The sequence below is a fragment of the Talpa europaea genome, assembly GCF_964194135.1.
Source record: "Talpa europaea genome assembly, chromosome: 13".
NCBI classification, from domain to species: Eukaryota; Metazoa; Chordata; class Mammalia; order Eulipotyphla; family Talpidae; genus Talpa; species Talpa europaea.
The window spans coordinates 51312332-51332671 of record NC_140080.1 but is presented as its reverse complement, the minus strand read 5'-3'; the positions used below and the strand labels follow the sequence as shown (position 1 = coordinate 51332671).

Here is a 20340-nt window from a genome sequence, read left to right as displayed (position 1 = left end):
TGCACCACGCAAGGACCAACAGCATTGTTCCCTTTCCTTTCCTCCTACTTTTCTAATTATCCATCCAGCTTACATTTTAGAGTTCCCCAAGGCAAACTCTTACTTTATTCTCTTTCTTGACCTCATCCATTTGCATGAATTTTAATGTCATTGACAAGGTAATTACTCCTAATTTTTATTTTTTTAATTATTTTTTAAAAAGATTTATTTATTTATACAAGAACTGGGATACAGTCAGAGGCGCGGGAGGGTGAGAGAATTCACCAGAGACAGAGCAGAGATCAGAACAGGCAGATGGGCCAAAGGAACTATTGAGGGGAGCAGCTGGCAAAACGGGAGAGGTCTGCTGCGCTATGTGGGATTCTCGCCGGCCCGCTGGTATTGAACCCGCGCTGCAGAGGCTGCGGACAGCTTCATAGCGTGGCGCTCAACCCGCTGCGCCACCGGGGAGGCCCTACTCCTAATTTTTAAATCACTAGCAATAACTTTGTCTCTGAGCAACAAACACCATTATCTATCAACCTGATTGACTTTTTTTTTTTTAAAGATTTATTTATTTGTTTGTTTATACATATAAGCACTGGGTACAGTCAGAAGCGCGGGAGGGTGAGAGAATTCACCAGAGCCAGAGCAGGGAGCAGAGCAGGCAGAAGGACCGAAGTACACTGCTGAGGGGAGCAGCGGGCGGCAGGAGGGGTCTGCGCACCATGTGGGACCCTCCTCTGGTGGCCGGGGAGCAGCCGGGGATGGAACCGGCGCTGCGGAGGCTGCGGGCAGCTACACAACCCAGCGCTCAACCGCTGCGCCACCGGGGAGGCCCCTGATTGACATTTTTAATTGTATGCCTAACAGACATCTCAAACTTGATGTGACCCATACTCTTGGTTTCTCTCTCCAAACCCCTTTTTCTCCAGTTCACTAAATGGCACCACCCATAGTTTGAATGAGAGACCAGAGACATCCCTGATCCATCCTCTTCCTCATTCTCACATCTTCCCGCATCTGTTGATATTTTGTCACCAAGCCTTATGGTTTCTATCCATCTCCACTGCTTAACTGGACTCCTGCTCCAGCCTTGCCTACGACAGACCTAGTGGACCCTCTTTCCTTCCATTTCCAATGTTATGCACAGTGCCAGGCAGTCCCTGAGGGTGAAGAGAATTTTAGTGAACAGCTGATGAAAGTTCAGCAGACTCTACTACTGCGGATCCTTAGTCAGTAGACCTGACATAGATCTGGAAACCTGCATTTTGCATAGATCCTGCCTCACGTCAAAGAGCAAGGGTTCAGGTGTCTGCTCAGCTGCTTAACAGGCTCGCTTGTTCAGGCGCCGCAGCCTCAGTGCTGCATCGCTGCAATGCCCTCACCGGGCTGCAGCAGCTGTCAGGCACCTCCTGCACGGCGTGTCCTCACCCTGTGACTGCACATGAGGGGTCTTGAATCACCAGTGCGCGTTGACCTGAAAGCTCTTCAGAAAGAACCCAGAGAATGGGCCTGACCGGAGGGTCTGCTGGAGCCTGTGGCAGGAGGACAAAGGGAGCGGAGCTGGGGCGGGGGGAGGCTGAGCAGAAGCGCGCGTGGGCGACGGGGTGGGTGTGCCGCTGGGGCTGGGGCGGGGGTGCGGCTGGTGGGCGTGACCGGAGGGTGACCCGGGGTGCGGCCTCCACGCCGGGCAGGCGAGGCCGCAGCTCGAGGTGGGCGGGGGCGGGCCGGGCCGGGCCGGGCGGGGGCGGTGGGCAGGCCTCGGCCGGGGAGGGCGGGGGCGGGGCCTGGTCGGGGTCGGGGCCGCCTGTGCTCCCAGCGGGCCGGGCCGAGACCTGGCGGGGGCGGGCCCTCGGCGGGGGCGGAGCCGGGCCGGGGCGGGGGCTGCTCGCGGGCGGGGGGCGTGTGCTGACGCGAGCGCCGGGGGAGTGAGAGACGCCTCCCGGCGGGAGCTGCGGCGGCCGGGACCCCAGCGAGGGCGGAGGGAGAGCGGGGAGTCGGGAGCCGGGAGGAGGCCGCGGGCGGGCCTGTGTCTTTAAGGCGCCCGGGGCTCGCGGGCGCTGCTCGGAGGGGCGGCCGGGGGCGCGGCCTGCCTCCTCGCACAGCCTCGCGGCGCGCCCGGGGCTCCGCGGACCCGCCGGGGAACGAACGGGAGGCGGCGCCGCGGCTCACGGTGAGCGGGACCAGGCGGGGGCAGCCTCGGCGGCCGGGGAGGGGCCGGGCCCGAGCTGGGGCCTCTTGAAAGCCGAGGCCGCGGCCCCCGCGGACTTCGCGGGCCGGGAGAGCCGCGCTGCCCGCGGGAGGCCAGGGCCCCGCCCACGCGGGAGCGACGTGGGGGCCGCCGCGGGTGGGTGCTGGGCGCGGGCCCCAGGCGGGGGCGGCGGGGGGCGGCGAGCGGGCGGCACCTCCGTGGGGCGAAGACCCGCCCGGTGCCGCCGGCGCCTCCGCCTCCCGGCCGGGCGGCGCGGACTCCCCGGCGCGGCACAAAGGCTGCTGCTGGCGCTGCCCTCCCGGCGCCCGCGGGGGCCCGGCCCGGAGAGCCGCGCGGCGGGACGCAGGGGTCTGTCAGGCTCCTCAGTCAGGAGGGACGCGCTTTCGGTCGTTTTGTTACCTGAGTTGTGCTTGCCCGTCTTAACTCAAGTGCTTTTTCCAGTTAGATTTCGGGAGCGGGATGGTTTATTAAATATGTCAGGAAACAGCCGTAAGACTTGAAGAAAATCCCCCCTTTTAGTTGTGGTAGGATGAAAACCAGTCTGGCAAATTTGGCTTTCAAGTGCCGCTTTTGGCCTCCACATACTGGTGGCTTCAGAAATCAACTGAATTGGTATTTGTTGTTCAATAAATGGGAAAACTGGGTTGCTCACAGTCTTTAGGGAATAGTTTGTGGGCCTCAGAGACAATCATCAGGGCTTTCTTTTTCAAAATTGAGTCATGCCTATTATAAAGCCTTTTATTCTCACCTGCTTTATTGTACTTCGTAATATTCATATTGTGCTTAATAAAACTTTACGGTAATCATAAAGGCCCATAAACCCAGTTTTCATCCCTCTACATCAGTAGTCGTTTATTTAAATTAATTCTCTTTTGGGGGTATTTTTTAACCCCAAGCAATTTATCTTCTCTTTTTTGAAAGTGTAATAACCATGTTGGTTGTTTAACCACTGTCAGAATTTCTGCTGGTCTTTTTTCCTTTTTCTTTTTGAACTGCCGTATTAGCAACTTTGAATTTATTGTATCAATAGACTTAGAATAATATCTCCAGATTTTAGTAAGTTACCCAAAGTTATTAATGTAATTATTTGCTGCCCCCCCCTTTTTTGGTAAAATTTTTAAAGAATGACTGTCCACTCCTTTCTTTGAGGTACTTTATTCTAGCTAATTAAGTTAAATGACAAAATAAGATAATCATAATCACTAGAATAATTTGCATTTTATATATTTGTATTAATTCTAACAATTAAAATTTTGTTAACTTCTTGAATTATAATATAATATTGCTTATTTTTATATGGGTTAAAAGTTGAATTATGGCTTAAAAGTAAAGTTGAATAGTGGCAGTGTAGTATTGAAACTAGTTACTTGTTTGATATACTCTCAGGTTACTGAGGGTTTATATACATGAATATACATATATAAAGAACATATTATGTTCTAATATGTAGTATTTATAAGTGAATTGTGTGTATTTTCACTTTAACTCGTATAGCCCCATTTTTGGGTGGTTGGAGGATTTCATTCTAGATCTTGGAAGATGACTAATGAGACAAATATATAGGATTGTAGTTTTTTAAAAAATGTTTAATCTTCCATTAGAATGATCATTAGATGATCATTCGAAAGTCTTTTAAACACAGTGAGTCTTCATTTACTTGTTCTTTATTTTTCTATTTGTTTTTATTCTAACATTTGCCTTTAAAGTTTTTTTTTTTCTTTTCCCTTTTTGTTTGTTTAGCTTCCTGGGAGTTGCATTTTTGAAGAAACATGAAGTCATACTCTGTTATTATGCTTACTCTAGCCATCCTCGTGTTCCTGACTTGGGTCCCTGTGTCACTGAGTTGTAACAAAGCACTTTGTGCTAGTGATGTGAGCAAATGCCTCATTCAGGTAGGACTAAGTGTACTTTTTATTAATATTAATATATTTAGTAGAGCAAATATAGAACACACACATATAGAGAAAGCATATATGTAATATAGTGTAAAGCTTGAATATTAGGTCTGGGCTTGAGGTACTGAACCACATGATGCACTGGTTTGGAGTTTTGCCCCCACAAATTGTTTGCATACAAGCAGGTTCTAATTCAAGAAGTTCAGTACCAAAATAATATCCTGCTTTATAAACATGCCATCACAAAGTGATGAGCACTCAGATAATTTGAAGGACTCTCTTGTATAAGCTAGTTTACATAGCAAAGAGGGTTCATTACTATATTTAGAAAAAAAGTTAGCTAAGTGGTGAATGAATTGTATCATAAGTATAATATGGTAGTTGTCTATTCTGTGTAACAAATTACTCCCAAAAGTAGCAACTTAGTGCAGTAAACATTATTTCACACAGAAAACTTTTCTATTTTTAAAAAAAGTTTTATTGCAGTAACATTGGTTTACAGCATTATGTACATTTCTCTTGTACATTATAATTCAACATATGTCTACATCATAATCACTACTAGAAGTCTAGTTTCCATCCATCACCATACAGTTGACCTTTGTGTTTCACCCACCCTCATTCCTTACTCTTCAGTTCTCCGCTAATCTGTTCTAAGGGTCCATTTTTTTATTTTGTGAGAGTTGGGAATCTGGGAGCAGTTGAGCTGGGTGCTTCTGGCTCAAATCTATATCCAGATTGCAGTCAAGTTATTGATTGGGACAAGGGAATCTGTGTTCAAGATACTTGACAATTATTTTTTTCAGTCATAAACGCCAGATCAATGATGTAGCTACTGCCCTGCCCTCATATTTCTGAGGAGGAAAGTAAAGTAACTTGACTAGATTCATATAGTTAATCAGTGGCTATGAAACGTTGTCTGTGTTTGACTGAAATGTATAAGCCTTTCTACTAAACATACAGGTTATTACGCCCTATAAAGTTGTGTTAATTAGTGGTGAACCTCATGTATTATATAGTGTTTCTCTCTTCCCATCCTGTTAGATCATTAGCAGTCTTGTGCCTTTTGTGTGTCTGTCTTTATTAAGCTCCCTTCTAGTTATTGACTGTTGGCCAAGAACTTCACAGTAACCAAACATACTAGAATTCTCTGTGAAGTATGAGTCAGCTATTTCTTGATTAATCCTGACATGAGAGTAATTATGTATATATACTGGACATGGTCATGATTTTTATAGTTCAGAGGTATTTTGTGCTTATTTGTGACATTTTGGTCCTTCATTAATCACTGAAATTCTAGGAGGTGCGACCTTTATGTTAGTGTAGTTTGCCACCATCTCTTATTTTGTATTTCAGCGCAAAAATTTGACGAGATTTGGTTGGTTGATTAGTTTTTAATTTTTTTTTCTATAGATGTTTTCAGTATAAATAGAAGAGAGCAGAGTATAATGAACTACTCATCAGCAGTTACAACAATTGTTACCTCATCATTACTCCCCTGCTGTCCACCCGAGCTCTGTTTTAATTTCAAGAAAATTCCTGCTGGGCCTCCTTGGTGGCTGGGGTTAAGTCTCAGCGCTATCACCTCCACAGTCTGAGTCAATCCCTGTCCAGGGATCTAACCCCCATACCGGGTAGCAGTCCTCTCCTATCTTGCTCACTGCTCTCCCCTTAGCAGTATATTTCAGTAGATCTGCCTGTTTTGCTCCTCACTCTATCTCTGGTGAATCCTTTTCCCCCACCACACCTTGCCTATACCTGAGTTCTTCTATGTATAAATAAATAATTCTAAAAAGAAAAAAAATTCCTGCTACTGCTTAATCAAAGTTTGATTATCTGTGCCCTAGGTTAAAGATAAGAACTCTTTAAAACATAGTTATTAGCAATTTTAAAATTAACTAATTTTTTAATATTGTCTAATTTTATATATGGGAGTTTTGGTGTGGCACATCTGCTTAGCCTTGAGCTTCCTGAAAGTTTGATGATTTTCATATGAAGTCCATCTTTGGGCTATGATCATATGGGAAGCTGTGCTACTTCCCAGATTGTTTTAGTGTAGCTTCATTATTCATTATTACAAATAAAGTCTTTTACCAGATGCTATATTCATGTTTATGTGGAAATTCACTTAAATTCCAAATGGTTTTTGATTCTCTAAATCTATAATTTCCATTAGTTCAAATAATTAAAAATTGGATTTATTTAAAGTATCTTACTGTCTAAGGGAGAATTTAAAAGAGAAAACTTTGGTTAATAATTGTTCTTTGTTTCACTTTTTAGTTAAAAATATTTTAAAGACTGACAAAACACTTGGAGAAAAAAGTATAAAAATTGTAACGTCAAGTGAATCACCTGTTAAATGATTATTCTAGTAAACTCATTGAAAAGAAGCTGGGACTTCTTTTTAGCCATTAATTCTCTGATGCTAATATTTTTCACATTCCTGTTATTCTTTCAATAGGAATCATCAAATCTTTTCCTAGAGTAGTAGAGACAACTCTTTTGGTACAAAGTAGCATAGTATTTGAGGATAAAAATATCAATGGCTCAAGTATTGAGGATTTTCCTGTTTGCTTATTCACAAATGCTTATCGGACGTGGAAGTAAAGTGTGATTAGTTCCACCATTTGACTAGTTTTATGGACTCCAGAACCCCAACCGATTACTGCACATTCTTAGCTGTACTTTCCTTGTGTTTCTTTTGCTATGGTTAGGTAGCAAACCATCCCAAAAATCAGTGACTGAAAATAACATTTATTTTGCTCATGAATTTTCATTCTATTTGGGGCTCAGTGGGATAGCTTGTCTCTTCACCACACATTGACTGCATTGGGGCTGGTCTGGGTTGGGGAGGGCGGGGAGTTTGAAGGCTGGGATAGAATTAGCTAAAGCAATGTTATTCACTAGAACTTTCTCTGATGATAAAAATGGTCTCTATTTTCTCTGTCCAGTATAGTAGAAATTGTACGCAGGGCTATGGTGCACTTGAAATACTACTGATGTGATCAAGAAACAGCTTTCTAAATCTTATTAAATTTTAATTACTTTAAGTTTAAACAATTACATGTCACTCATGGCTACCATATTGGACATCACAAATCCGAAGACTCACCAATAGGTCTACCACCTGAACTTGGAAGTTTCTTCAGTTCGTTCATATTCTCTTTCTATATTCTCTTTCTCTATCCTCTGCTCCCCCTCTCTCCTTTTTCTCTCCCTCTCCTCTCTTCTCCTCTCTTGTCCTCTCCCCCCCTCCTTCTTTCTTTCTGTGGTCTCTTCATATTGACCTTTCCTGCATGCTACCTTAAGACTAGATGGGTTTCGGGCCTCCCCGGTGGCGCAGAGGTTGAGCGCTGGGTTGTGAAGCTGCCCGCAGACTCTGCGGTGCTGGTTCGATCCCCGGCTGCTCCCCGGCCACCGGAGGAGGGTCCCACATGGCGCACAGACCTCTCCTGCCGCCCACTGCTCCCCTCAGCAGTGTACTTTGGTCCTTCTGCCTGCTCTGCACCCCGCTCTGGCTCTGGTGAATTCTCTCACCCTCCCACGCTTCTGACTGTACCCAGTGCATGTATAAACAAAACAAACAAATAAACAAACAAACAAATAAATAAATAACATGCCTCTATAAAAAAAAATAAATCTTTAAAAAAAAAAAAAGACTAGATGGGTTTCTTGTATGTTGGCTCAGGGCTTCCTTCTTATTCTGTATTCTGGGAAATTTCCTTGACTTTACCTTTGAACCCTTTCTATTAAATTTTAAAATTTTGGTGATAAATGTCAGGACCTCTTGTTTTAAGCTTATTAATTTTTCATATTAACACTTGTTTTGGATGCCCATTTTCTTTCTTTCTTTTTTTAAGATTTATGCATGCATGCAAGAACTGGGGTGTAGGCCAGAGGTGTGGGCATGGGGGGGAGGGTGAGAGGATTCACCAGAGAGAGTGGGGAGCAGAACAGGCAGATGTACTGAAATACACTGCTGAGGGAAGCAGCGGGCAAGATAGGAGAGGTCTGCTGCACGATGTGAGTTAGCTCCCTGGCTCGACTGGGGTCGAAGTCATGCAGTAGTGGCTGGTAGTAGTTTGATAGCACTGTCTTTAACCCCTGTGCCACCAGGGGGGCCCCTGGATGCCCATTTTCTTAGATATTTCTGCGAATACTTATTGGAAGTTTTATAGGTAGAGGCACAGATGTGTTTTCCCCCTGTTCCATTACCTAGATTCTTTCTTTCTTCCAAGACTTTTTTTTTAATTTATGTTTCTTTCATGTGACAGCCTTTCCTCAAATGTATAACATTCCTTAAGAGATGTTATCATTAACAATGAGGCAATAATAACCTGGTTACAGATGTATGCATGTGAGCAGGGAAACCCTTGATAGAGTGTATCTAACCTCTGCTCTAAGGCTGATCTTTTTCCTGAAGAGAAGATTGTGGTTTGCTTGTTTTGACTGGTTGATTTTCTTGTTGTGGTGGTGGTGGGTGGTGGTGGGTGGTGGATACATGGCTGGTTTTTGTCTTTTTGTTGTAGTGTTGTTACAGGACAGGGAGAGGGGAAGCCCAAACCCCGCAAACCTGCCTATTCTAAATGGGTTCTGCCATCCGCCACATCAACACAAAACATATGAGACTTTAATGGGAAGGAACTTTAATAAAACTAGGAAACAATACAGGAAAGGCAAAGAATCTAGTTTCTAAATGAAGCACCCAAAGTTACCCATCCCCTCATGGGTCCCATCCATAGGGGATCGGCCCAGAGCAAGGCCCCAAAGCCTGCCACAAGTCTAAAGCATCTTCCAGTGGGGGCCCACAGAAAAGGGTCAGAAACAACCAGACAAGCCCGGAAGGAAAAGATCAAAATCAAGATAAAAGCTGCCATTGTCACCTCCCCACAGGTCTCACCCACATCTGTGTCACCCAGTCCGCGACCAAAAGACAAGCACAGTTTCTTCATGTGTCTCTAGGCTCCATGTGCCTCCTCCAGGTCTCCTTCTGGCTCCATCCTGCTTCCTTTCTCAGTCTCCTGCAGCTTCTTCTCTCTCTGCTCAGCTCCACCCTCCCTTGGGTGGGGCAGGAAACCTGGAACCTCCCCCTTTCCTGGGGACCACCCTGTTACAGTGTGGTAGGCGACCAGATTGATTCAGATGGAAACTTGAACTTGAAAGTCCTTTTTTTAGTCTCATTCTCTTCAGTTGGCTAAGGACTTCGGGAGATTCCCCAGAATTACATTAAAAAAATATATATGTGGGCCTCCCCGGTGGCGCAGCGGTTGAGCGATGGGTTACGAAGCTGCCCGCAGCCTCTGCAGCGCCGGTTCGATCCCCGGCTGCTCCCCGGCCACCTGAGGAGGGTCCCACATGGTGCGCAGACCTCTCCTGCCGCCCGCTGCTCCCCTCAGCAGTGTACTTCGGTCCTTCTGCCTGCTCTGCTCCCCGCTCTGGCTCTGGTGAATTCTCTCACCCTCTCGCGCTTCTGACTGTACCCAGTGCACGTGTAAACAGAACAAAAAAACAAAACAAATAAATAAAGAAATAAAACATGCCTCTATAAAAAAAAAAAAAATATATATGTACTGTTTTCTGGAGGAAAAGTCCTAAGTTTTTAAGAGGTTCTCCAAGTGGTTGATAATCCGGAAGACATTAAGACTTGGTGGGCTTTGCTTTCCATTACACATACTAATTTGTCATTAAAACTCTGCTTTTACATTCAACAAAACAGAAGAGTCATTCACATTTTATTTATTTTTTTAAAGAATTATTTCTTTATTGTAAGATTTTTATTTATTTTTGCATAGAAGAATTGGGGTATAGGCCAGGGGTGTAGGGAGTGAGAGGATTCACCAGAGACAGAGTGGGGAGCCAAACAGGCAGATCCACTGAAATACACTGCTAAAGGGAGCGGTGGGCCAAACTGGAGAGGTACACGGCACTATGTGGGTTAGCTCCCTGGTTGGGATTGAACTCAGGGTGCTTTGCCGCTGGAGGGCTAAGAGGGTAGTAGCCCTGAGACTTATTCACTAGGCTACCAGGGAGGCCACTATTGACATTTTATATAACAATAATATCCTTTCTTTTTATACTTATAAAAGAACATGTATAGAAATGAAGGGGGGACATACTTTTTAAAAGGCAATCCTATAGAAGTTTCAAGAAAACTGCTACTCTCTCTTTGGGGGAATTTAGATTTCTTTTGTTATTTGGTTTGAACATCTATAGTATTGAAATGATGTACTAAGAGGACAAGTTGGAACATTTGTTTATATTGAGCCATCTCTGTACTTGTGAAATAACTAAGTATTAGAAAAGTGTTCTCTGGAAGCTCATAGTTATGTAAATATTTTTTACCAGCATGGTCTCAAGGCAGCACAGTCATTCCTACCACTACTACAAGCTGCTATGAGTAAGGGTGGTCCCTATATAAATGTTTATTTTGTGTTTCTGACAGGAAAAAAAGTCTAACTTCAAACATAAAGTAAAATTGCTGCCTTGGTGTACTCCTTGCTCATATAATAAGTGATTTAGATGTCCAATTTCAGGAAGCAAAAATCAGTAACAAAGGAGTTTGCTTTTAACAAGATTGTTACTTGTTTTTTTCCTGCATTTGTGAAAAGAACTTTTAAAATTTGGATCAGTACTCATCTCTCCGAGAAATCTCAAGATCCACTTTGTACTAAGAATTGAAAAACCAGGGTCTCCCTGGTGGCGCAAGGGGTTAAGTCTCAGCAATCCACAGCTACTGCAGCAGGAGTTCAGTCCCCCCCAGCCAGGGAGCTAACCCACATGGCACAGTAGACCTCTCCTGTCTTGCCGGCTGCTCCCCTCAGCAGTGTATTTCAGTAGATCTGCCTGTTCTGCTCCCCACTCTGTCTCTGGAGAATCTTCTTACCCTCCGGCACCTCTGGCCTACACTCCAGCTCTTGTATGCACAAATAAATGAATCCTTAAAAAAAAAAAAAATAGAAAAACCTTTTATTTGTGGGTACTTTTGGCTAATTTTATGGTCATATTTAGGATGAGGTAGGCTTTCTATTTCATGAAAATATTTGAACCTAGGTTTCTGGATCATTAATCTCTGAATCATTAATGTATCATTTTAGCACTTACCTGGGTATCTGAATGTTTATTTAGCATTTTATGTGCTAAATATATAGTCTTTCTCTAAAAAATCAATTTAACTATTAAATCTTAGATGATCTGAAATTAGTATTTCAAAATAGGTTATTTCTTACAATTATAGTTTAAAAGTGTATTTTGTCTTAAGTTAGAAATAGAATTAACTCAGGGCCTCCCCAGTGGCGCAGTGGTTGAGCGCTGGGTTGCGAAGCTGCCCATAGCCTCTGCAGCGCCAGTTGGATCCCCGGCCACCAGAGGAGGGTCCCACATGGCGCGCAGACCTCTCCTGCCGCCCGCTGCTCCCCTCAGCAGTGTACTTCGGTCCTTCTGCCTGTTCTGCTCCCTGCTCTGGCTCTGGTGAATTCTCTCACCCTCCCGCGCTTCTGACTGTACCCAATGCTTGTATAAATAAATAAATAAATCTTAAAAAAAAATAGAATTAACTCAGCTAACTTCAGGGCTTTATTAATCATGGTAATCTAAAAATAAACTTCTCTTCCTTTTTTCCTTAATGGTGCTAACTAAATTTTACATAAGTCTCTTTCTACAGTTACCTTGATTGTAACTGTACTGGTGATATTTTGATTTATGGTGTACAGTGTTTCCTCTTCCCTTTTATGACATTGTTTTCTTGTAGTGTTTTTTCATCTTCATTCTGCTTCCCGGCTCTTAAAAGTTGTGGCTCTACTCAGGTCCTGTTTTACTTCAGTTAATTCTCATGAAAATCTTTGAAATTAATGTCCGAAAGTAATGAGATAGGCTTGATGTAATTTTTAAGTAAGTAGGATTTAACTTTTGTTGTTAGATTTTTGTAAGAAATGGGTGACATTTGATATACTTTGGTAGTTGGTGTATTGGTTGATTTGCTTAACCATGGATAAATTCTGTTTTCATTACTGTTTCACTTAAGTATGTTATTTTCAGGACAAACGTTTATGAATCAGCTAGAATATAAAGAACAACATGAGTTTGGTTGGTATTTCTGAGTTTGAAAGTGTGTCTGATTTCTTCCTTAAAGAGTATTAATATGTCAAGATAGATGTGTTATAACCTAATTATAATTATGTTTATCCTTTGAAATAAAGCCTAATTGTTCGAAGATGTTTCATTTTATTTATTTGTTTTAAAATACCTATGATACCAAAGTAGTATCAGTATAGGTACAATTTTTTTGTTGATTACTGATGTTTACACAATATGCATTAAAACTTATATAGCTTTGTTCTTATAGTACCAACAAAATAGGTTTATTGAGAAACAGCAACAAAAAGGCAATTTGCAAAGTACAGTCGCATGTTCTGCACCCCTCACTTCTTAGAATAAAAACCAGAACAAACTTACATGGATTTCATAGGGGTTGTAATCACAGGGTTAATTGGAGGAAACTGGGAGTTTGATGTTTGCTGCCTTCTCATTCATTTGTTTATGGCATTCTCCCATTGGCTGAACTGTTGGTGGGCAAAGAAAAACCTCTTTTCCCTGGGGATAAAAACAACCTCATTGCCCACTGGAAATGCAGGGCATGTTGGGCCCTGTAGTTTACTGGTTGCATTTGAGTGAGATCTCATTTAAATAGGGATTTTCTGTATTAATTTGCACACTCACTGGTTTTATAAGTAAGAATTTACTTTAATATTGAAGAACCTCAGTTTGTGCTTTTTAAAACTTTCTTTAATTGCGCAAACATTAAACTGGATCTTAAGAAATTATACTACCCAAATAAATTAAAAACATTTGCCACTATAGAACTATTTTATACTCAAAATTCATAACATACAGAAAAGTAAAAAAAAGGAAAGTAAATCATTCATACTCCTATTATTGATACACAGATTACTCTTAATGTTTTGATACAGTCCTTTTTTTATCTATTTTACCCAGTCTTTTTATTCTGGTTAGATGATTTCTAGCAATTTTCTATTATATAATCACTTTGGTATTCTGCATTTTTCATTTACATTGCTTTATGAGGCAGCTTTGTTAAAATGTGTATATTAGTTTAGAGTTTAGTTTTAGCTGGAAAGTAAAATAGTAAGATATGTTTTAAGTTGAAAGAAGTATCTTCTTCACTGCTTTCATTAGTACCAGACTGAACTTATATAATGTCTTATATTTTTCAGTTCAGGTTTATTAAAATAATTTATGGAGATAACATAGTTTACTGGTCTTTCAAAGATGAAATAAGGTATTACCTGATCTTCTGCAGCATTTTGTGATTCAGATTTATTGAGATGTAATTCACATATAATACATCTCAATCAAGGTGTATAGTTCTGTATTTTTTTTTATGAAGATGCATTCATGTAATTATCTCCAAAGTCAAAATAGGAAATACTTTCATCACTCTAAAAAGTTCCCTCATGCCCTTTTATAGTCAAAACTAACCTCCTCCCTAATTTTGGTGCCCAGTAAGCAACCACTGCTTTAGTTTTTGTCCTCATAGTTTGCCTTTCCAGACTGTCTTAACGTTATATAATGCATTTGCGATTCATCTGTGCTGTTGTGTGTATCAGGTACTTCTCTCCCTAATATTGCAGAATAGTATTCTGTTGTATGGATATATGCATTCACTTGTGAATGGATATTGGGTTGTTTCTAGTTTCTGATGATTATGAATAAAATTGATATTTACTTCCACATATATGTTTTTGTGTGAACATATTTTCATTTCTTTTGTGTAAACAAGTACTAGGAGTGGAATGGTTGATCACGAAAGCATTTTGATAGTCATTATTTCATTTGGATGCCAAAGTCTGTAAGGGCAATTCCATCCCTGTTAATGACCAAGAAACTGAGACTTGATGTTATTTGCTGCAGCTTATGGGATAGAACTTGAAACCAGATTTTCTAAGTCCAAGTCATTTGCTTTCTGCGAGACTGTAATGTTTTCAGTGTTTCCTTGTTTTAACAACAGTGCTAACAGATCTTTCAGATCTTGGCAACAGTTAGGGAATGGAAATATTTATCAGTAAGTGAGCCTTAAAATATAAATAAGGTTCTTTCTCAAGTTACTAGTTTCCAACTGGCCTGGAAAATTGGAAGTTCCTAAAATAAATTTTAATTCTCAAAGTCTAGCCTTAGTTTTAGATGAATAATTAACAGAACCTCCTGTTTATTCTGAATAGAGGATTGACACTTCACCAAAACTTTAGTTGGAAAATGCTGGAAGATGTTGAGACACATAAAGAACTATATTATGACATACTGATAAGGGAAAATAATGTGACAGAGGCTTGAGGAACCATTCCAACTCTTTCTAGTCCTGTGGTCCAGGTGCACAGCCTGGACACAGATGTTCTTATTCTTCCTGGCTCTAGAACAGAGAGATGAAATGACAAGCTCCTCCCCAAGCAGTGACCCTGCCAGGCAAAACCATGTCCTGGAACACAACTCTAAATGGTTATTTCCAGAATCTTCATGAGGCAGGTTAAATTGCCTTGGGGAGAACATCATCTGCTGTAGTCAATAGTAATTGCCTTCTGTGGATGCCTGCCCTGCTGGGGACTGCTCTGCTCCCTTCACCAGACCTCACTGGCTTCTCTCTGGAGGGGAAAAAGTAGAAGGCCTCTCTTTGGGCTTTGCAAACTTTCTGTTTCACTAATTGAGGTGAACAAGTATACATTCTATGAAATTTTTTTATGGTAATTGCATATTTAAGTATTTCTTTTAGGGAACAAAATTTTTTTTTAACTCCAAAAATGTAGAGTAGTTCAAGGTCTAGTCAACATTATTTTATTATTTAAAAGTTTTTTTTCCATAAAACATAAAGTGGTATAAAATTTTTAACACCACAAGGTTCCATTTCATTTTTTTCAATCTTTAAAGATTTTTTCTACTATGAAACAGATCAGACATATACCACAAAAGTTTAGAAGTATAATACCTTGTACCATTAGCTAGAATTTCCAAATTTACACTGGATTTATCCATCTGTATTGTTGCTGCTCTCTCCAAAGTGTTGTAAAACAATTTCCAGACTTCTTATCATAACCTTATCTATGTCCAAATACATCTATGAAAAATATGATCTCTTATATAGCCACAATTACCATATTTACATCTAACAAAATTAACAATTTCAGTTGCTTGGTATCATCTGGCATTGTCATTATCATTCATCATATCAGTATGAAATTGTTTTGAATAGTCTAGTGTTTTTTTTTTAATCATCTTGTCACTTTCCCTTCTCCCTCCCTCTTAACCTCAGAATCCTTATGATGTTTATTGATATCTACTGGTTTTTTAAAAAAAGATTTATTTTTGCACAGAAGAACTGAGGTATAGGCAGAGGTACAGGGGCAGGAGGTAAGAAGATTGACCAGAGACAGAGTGGGGAGCAGAACAGGCAGATTTACTGAAATCCACTGCCGGGAGAGCAGTGGGCAAGACAGGAGAGGTCTGCTGAGCCATACATAGGTTAGCTCCTTGGCCTGGGACCTTGATAGCGCTGAGACTTAACCCCTAGGCTACTAGGGAGGCCCCTGATGTCTACTGGTTATTGAAAGTGTTTTATATTATTTTATGAAGTGTCTTATGTTAAGCAAAATTTTTATCATTCTGATCTGCTTTGCTACACATGATTCTCTCAAGTTCCCACCGTTTTGTTGAATATGGCTGCATTTCATCCTTTCTTATGGTTATATAGTACTTGATGGTGGCGTTATACCACATTTTCTTGATTTAGTTGTCCATTCATAGATATTTAGGCTGCTTCCATGTCCTAACTGTTGCAGATAATGCTGCTATAAACGTTGTAGAACATGTGGTTTTTTTGTATTGATGGTTTCATATTTTTTGGCTATATGCTCAAGAGTGAGATTTCTGGGTCATATGGTGTTTCCATTTTATTTTTTAAGATAAATCCTGATTACTTTCTATAATGGTTGCACCAGTTTGCATTTCTGTCAACGGTGTAATAGGGCTCCTCTTTCTTGTCATCCTCTCTAGTACTTGTTGGAGGTCTTTTTAGTATGTGCTATTCTCCTAGGCATGAAATGGTATATTGTTGTGGTTTTAACCTACACATCTCTAATTAGAAGTGACAATGAACATTTTTTATGTCTTTTGGCCATCTGGATAGTGAGTTATCTGTTCATATATGCTGCCCATTTATTAGTTTGTTAATTTTTTTATTGTTGAATTGTATGAATTTTTTATATGACTTTGATATTAATTTCTTATCAGTCACATATTGTGTAAATACTTTCTCCCATTCTTTTTTTTTTCTTTTTTTAAAGATTTATTTATTTGTGCATATAAGAACTGGGGTACAGGCCAGAGGGGGTGTGTGTGTGAGAGGATTCACCAGAGACATAGTGGGGAACAGAACAGGCAGACTGACTGAAATACACTGCTGAGGGGAGCAGCAGGCGAGACAGGAGAGGTCTGCTGCGCCATGTGGGTCATCTCCCTGCCCGGGGATTGAACTTGTGCTGTGGTGGCTGCGCATAGCTCCATAGTTTGTGTCTTCATCCCTTGTGCCACCAGGGAGGCCCCTCAGTAGGGTTTCTTATTAATCATCTGGTGTTTTCTTTTGTGTACAGAAAGTTTTTAATTTGAGATAATCGCTATTTGTGTTTTAGTTCCCTTGCCATGGGGTTTGAGTCACCAAAATACCTTTTAACTTTGAGCTCATGGAATGTATTGCCAATGTTTTCTTCTTTGTATTTTATTGTTGCCGGTCATATATCTAAATATTTAATACATTTGGAATTTATTTTGTGTAAGTGGTTAGCAGATTTAGTACTGTTGATTTTGGGGTTTTTTTTGTTTTTTTGTTTTTTTTTTAAAGATTGATTTATTTATTTATACAAGCACTGGGTACAGTCAGAAGCGCGGGAGGGTGAGAGAATTCACCAGAGCCAGAGCGGGGAACAGAACAGGCAGACTGATGAAATACACTGCTGACGGGAGAAGCAAGCACGGCAGGAGAGGTCTGCGCCCCATGTGGGATGGGACCCTCACCTGCAGCCGAGGATCAAACCGGCGCTGCAGAGCCTAAGGGCAGCTTCGCAGCCCAGTGCTCAACTCCTGTGCCACCGGGGAGGCCCTAGTTCTGTTGTTTTATAGTGAAGTTTGAAGTCAGGTAATGTGATAACTCCATTTCTCCCCTTTTTTTCTCAGTGTTCCTTTTGTAATTCCAGACCTTTTGTGTTTCTGTATAAATTTCAGTATTTTTCAATTTCTTACATTTTGGTTGGGATTTTGTTGATTTATATGTCATTTTGGAGAGGACCATCATTTTGACTATATTGATTCTTCCCATCCATGAACATGGGGTAGCCTTCTATCTTCATGTCGCTAAGTCCTTTAAATAACGTCTTATAAATTTCGTTGTATTGTTCTTTTACCTCCTTAGTTAGATTGATTCCAAGGAATTTAATTTTTTGAAACAAATATAAATGGACTATTTTCTTAATTTTTTCCTTTTGTTTGTTTGTATATAAAAAGGTGTGGATTTTTGTATATTGATTTTGTAACCTGCTACTTTGCTGTACTCTTCTGTTTTTCCTAATAACTTCTTGATGGAGTCTTTAAGATTTTCTGTATAAATATTATATCATCTGCAAATAGTGATATTTTCACCTTTTCTTTTCCTGTTTGGATTCCCTTTATTTCCTGTGTCTGATAATTCTGGTCAAAACCTCTAATACTAAGTTAAATAGAAGTGACAGGGGCATCTTTGTCTTATGCTGGATCTTATGGGAAAAGATTAGTTTTCATCATTGAGTATTATAGAGGTTGTTGATTTGTGCTACATGACTTTTACTATATTGAAGTAGGTCCTTCTATTCCCGTTTTGTGTAGGATTTTTATCATAAATGGATGCTAAGTCTTATGAAATGCTTTCTCTGCATCTATTAATAAAAGCAGTGATTTTTACCTTTCCTTTTGTTGATATAATGCATTACATTGATTTGTATATATGGAACTATTGTTGCATCCCTGGGATGCCTCCCACTTGATCATGGTATATCATCCTTGTGACAATATATGTTGAATTTGATTTGCTTGCATTTTGTTCAAGATTTTTATGTTGGTATTCATCAGAGATATTGGTCTATAATTTTCATGTGCTGTCCTTGTCTGGTTTTGATATTATGGTAATATTGGCATTGTAAAATGTATTAGGGAGCAGTACTTCTTATATTTTTAAAAACAATTTGGACAAGATGGGCATTGATTCTTAGGGAGTTTGATAAATTTACTTGTAAATCTTGCCCTTGGCTTTTGTTTTTTAGAAGATTTTTTTATTGCTGTTTAAATTTCTGTGCTTGTGATTGGTTTATTCAGCTAATCTGTTTCTTCCTGAAAGACTATATTGATCTAGAATTTACGTATTTCCTCAGGTTGTCAAATACATTAGCATATAGTTGTTCATAGTAAATTCTTAAGATTCTTTTTATGTCTGTTCTGTGTGGTGATTTTTTCTGTTTAATTTGCGATTCTGTTCATTAATGATTTCTCTCGTTTTTTTTTATTAGCCTAGCTAGAGTTTTATTATGTATTTTATCTTCTCAAAGAACCAGCTCTTAGTTTCATTGATTTTTTTTGTATGTTCTTTGTGATCTCTATTTCTATTTCATTGATTTTGTCTCTTATTTTTTTTTTAAATATTTTGAATTTTTTTTTCATTTATTTATTTGTTTGTTTGTTTTTGTTTATACATGCACTGGGTACAGTCAGAAGCACGGGAGGGCGAGAGAATTCACCAGAGCCAGATCGGGGAGCAGAGCAGGCAGAAGGACCTAAGTACACTGCTGAGGGGAGCAGCGGGCGGCAGGAGAGGTCTGCGCGCCATGTGGGACCCTCCTCCGGTGGCCGGGGAGGGGCCGGGGATCGAACCAGCGCCTCAGAGGCCGCGGGCAGCTTCGCAACCCAGCGCTCAACCGCTGCGCCACCGGGGAGGCCCCATGTCTCTTATTTTTATGCTATCCTTCCGGTGGCCCCATGTCTCTTATTTTTATGCTATCCTTCCTTCTACTAACTTTGAGTCTTGTTCCTCTTTTTCAGTTGCTTTAGGTGTAGTATTAGATTGTTTATTTAAGATTTTTCTTTCTTTTTAATGTGGGCCTATATTGTAATTATCTTTTCCCTTAAGACTACTTTTGTTAGGGCTCATGGATTCTGGTAGCTTGTGTCATCATTTTTGTTCATCTCAGGAATTTTTTTTTTTTTTTTAATGGAGGCATGTTTTATTTATTTATTTGTTTGTTTGTTTATACAAGCACTGGGTACAGTCAGAAGCGCGGGAGGGTGAGAGAATTCACCAGAGCCAGAGCGGGGAGCAGAGCAGGCAGAAGGACCGAAGTACACTGCTGAGGGGAGCAGCGGGCAGCAGGAGCGGTCTGCGGGCCATGCGGGACCCTCCTGTGGTGGCCGGGGAGCAGCCGGGGATCGAACCGGCGCTGCAGAGGCTGCGGGCAGCTTCGCAATCCAGCGCTCAACCGCTGCGCCACCGGGGAGGCCCCATCTCAGGAATTTTTTAAATTCTACTTTGACTTCCACTTTTATCCGATAGCTATTAAGCAGTGTGATATTTAGTCTTCGTGTATTCATGTATTTTTTTTTCTTGTTATAACCTTATTGTCAGAGATAATGCCGGGTATAGTTTTGACCTTTGTAGTTTTTTTGACATTTAATCTATGTCCCAACATGTGCTCTATTCTTGAAAATATTCCATATGTACTTGAAAAAAATGTGCAAGTAGTGTTCTTTGGAGATGTCTGTTAGACATATGTGGTCTAGCCCCTCATTTAAAGCTATTGTTTCCTTATTCTTTTTCCTCTAGGTTGTTCTCTTTTGTGTGTTTTCTACGAACAAGTTCATTAATTCTTTCTATTGCTTCTGTTTGTCTGCTCTTTTTGGCCCCTCAATTGTATTTTTTTTTTAAAGACTGTTCTTTCACTTTTGATTATTTATTTATACATACAAGAACTGGGGTGTAGACCAGAGGTGTGGGGGGAGGGTGAGAGGATTCACCAGAGACAGAGCGGGGAACCAGAACAGGTGGATCCACTGAAATACACTGCTGAGGGGAGCAGTGGGCAAAACAGGAGAGGTCTGCTGCGCCATATGGGCTGGCTCCCTGGCTAGGAATTGAACTCAGGTCACAGCAGTGATAGCATTGTGATAACGCTG

At 40.9% G+C, this 20340-nt stretch overlaps 1 protein-coding gene across 1 annotated transcript in view; it reads left to right on the top strand.

Moving 5' to 3' along the window:
- Positions 1-3713: 3713 nt before the first annotated feature.
- The window catches only part of TWSG1 (twisted gastrulation BMP signaling modulator 1), a gene marked incomplete at its 3' end in the record, with an annotated part of 69441 nt that continues 52814 nt past the window's right edge, over positions 3714-20340 (top strand). The window contains exon 1 of the mRNA XM_084252251.1: positions 3714-4086. Coding sequence (XP_084108377.1) covers positions 3964-4086 — 123 coding nt within the window. The 5' untranslated portion in view covers positions 3714-3963. The remainder of the gene's footprint in view (positions 4087-20340) is intronic.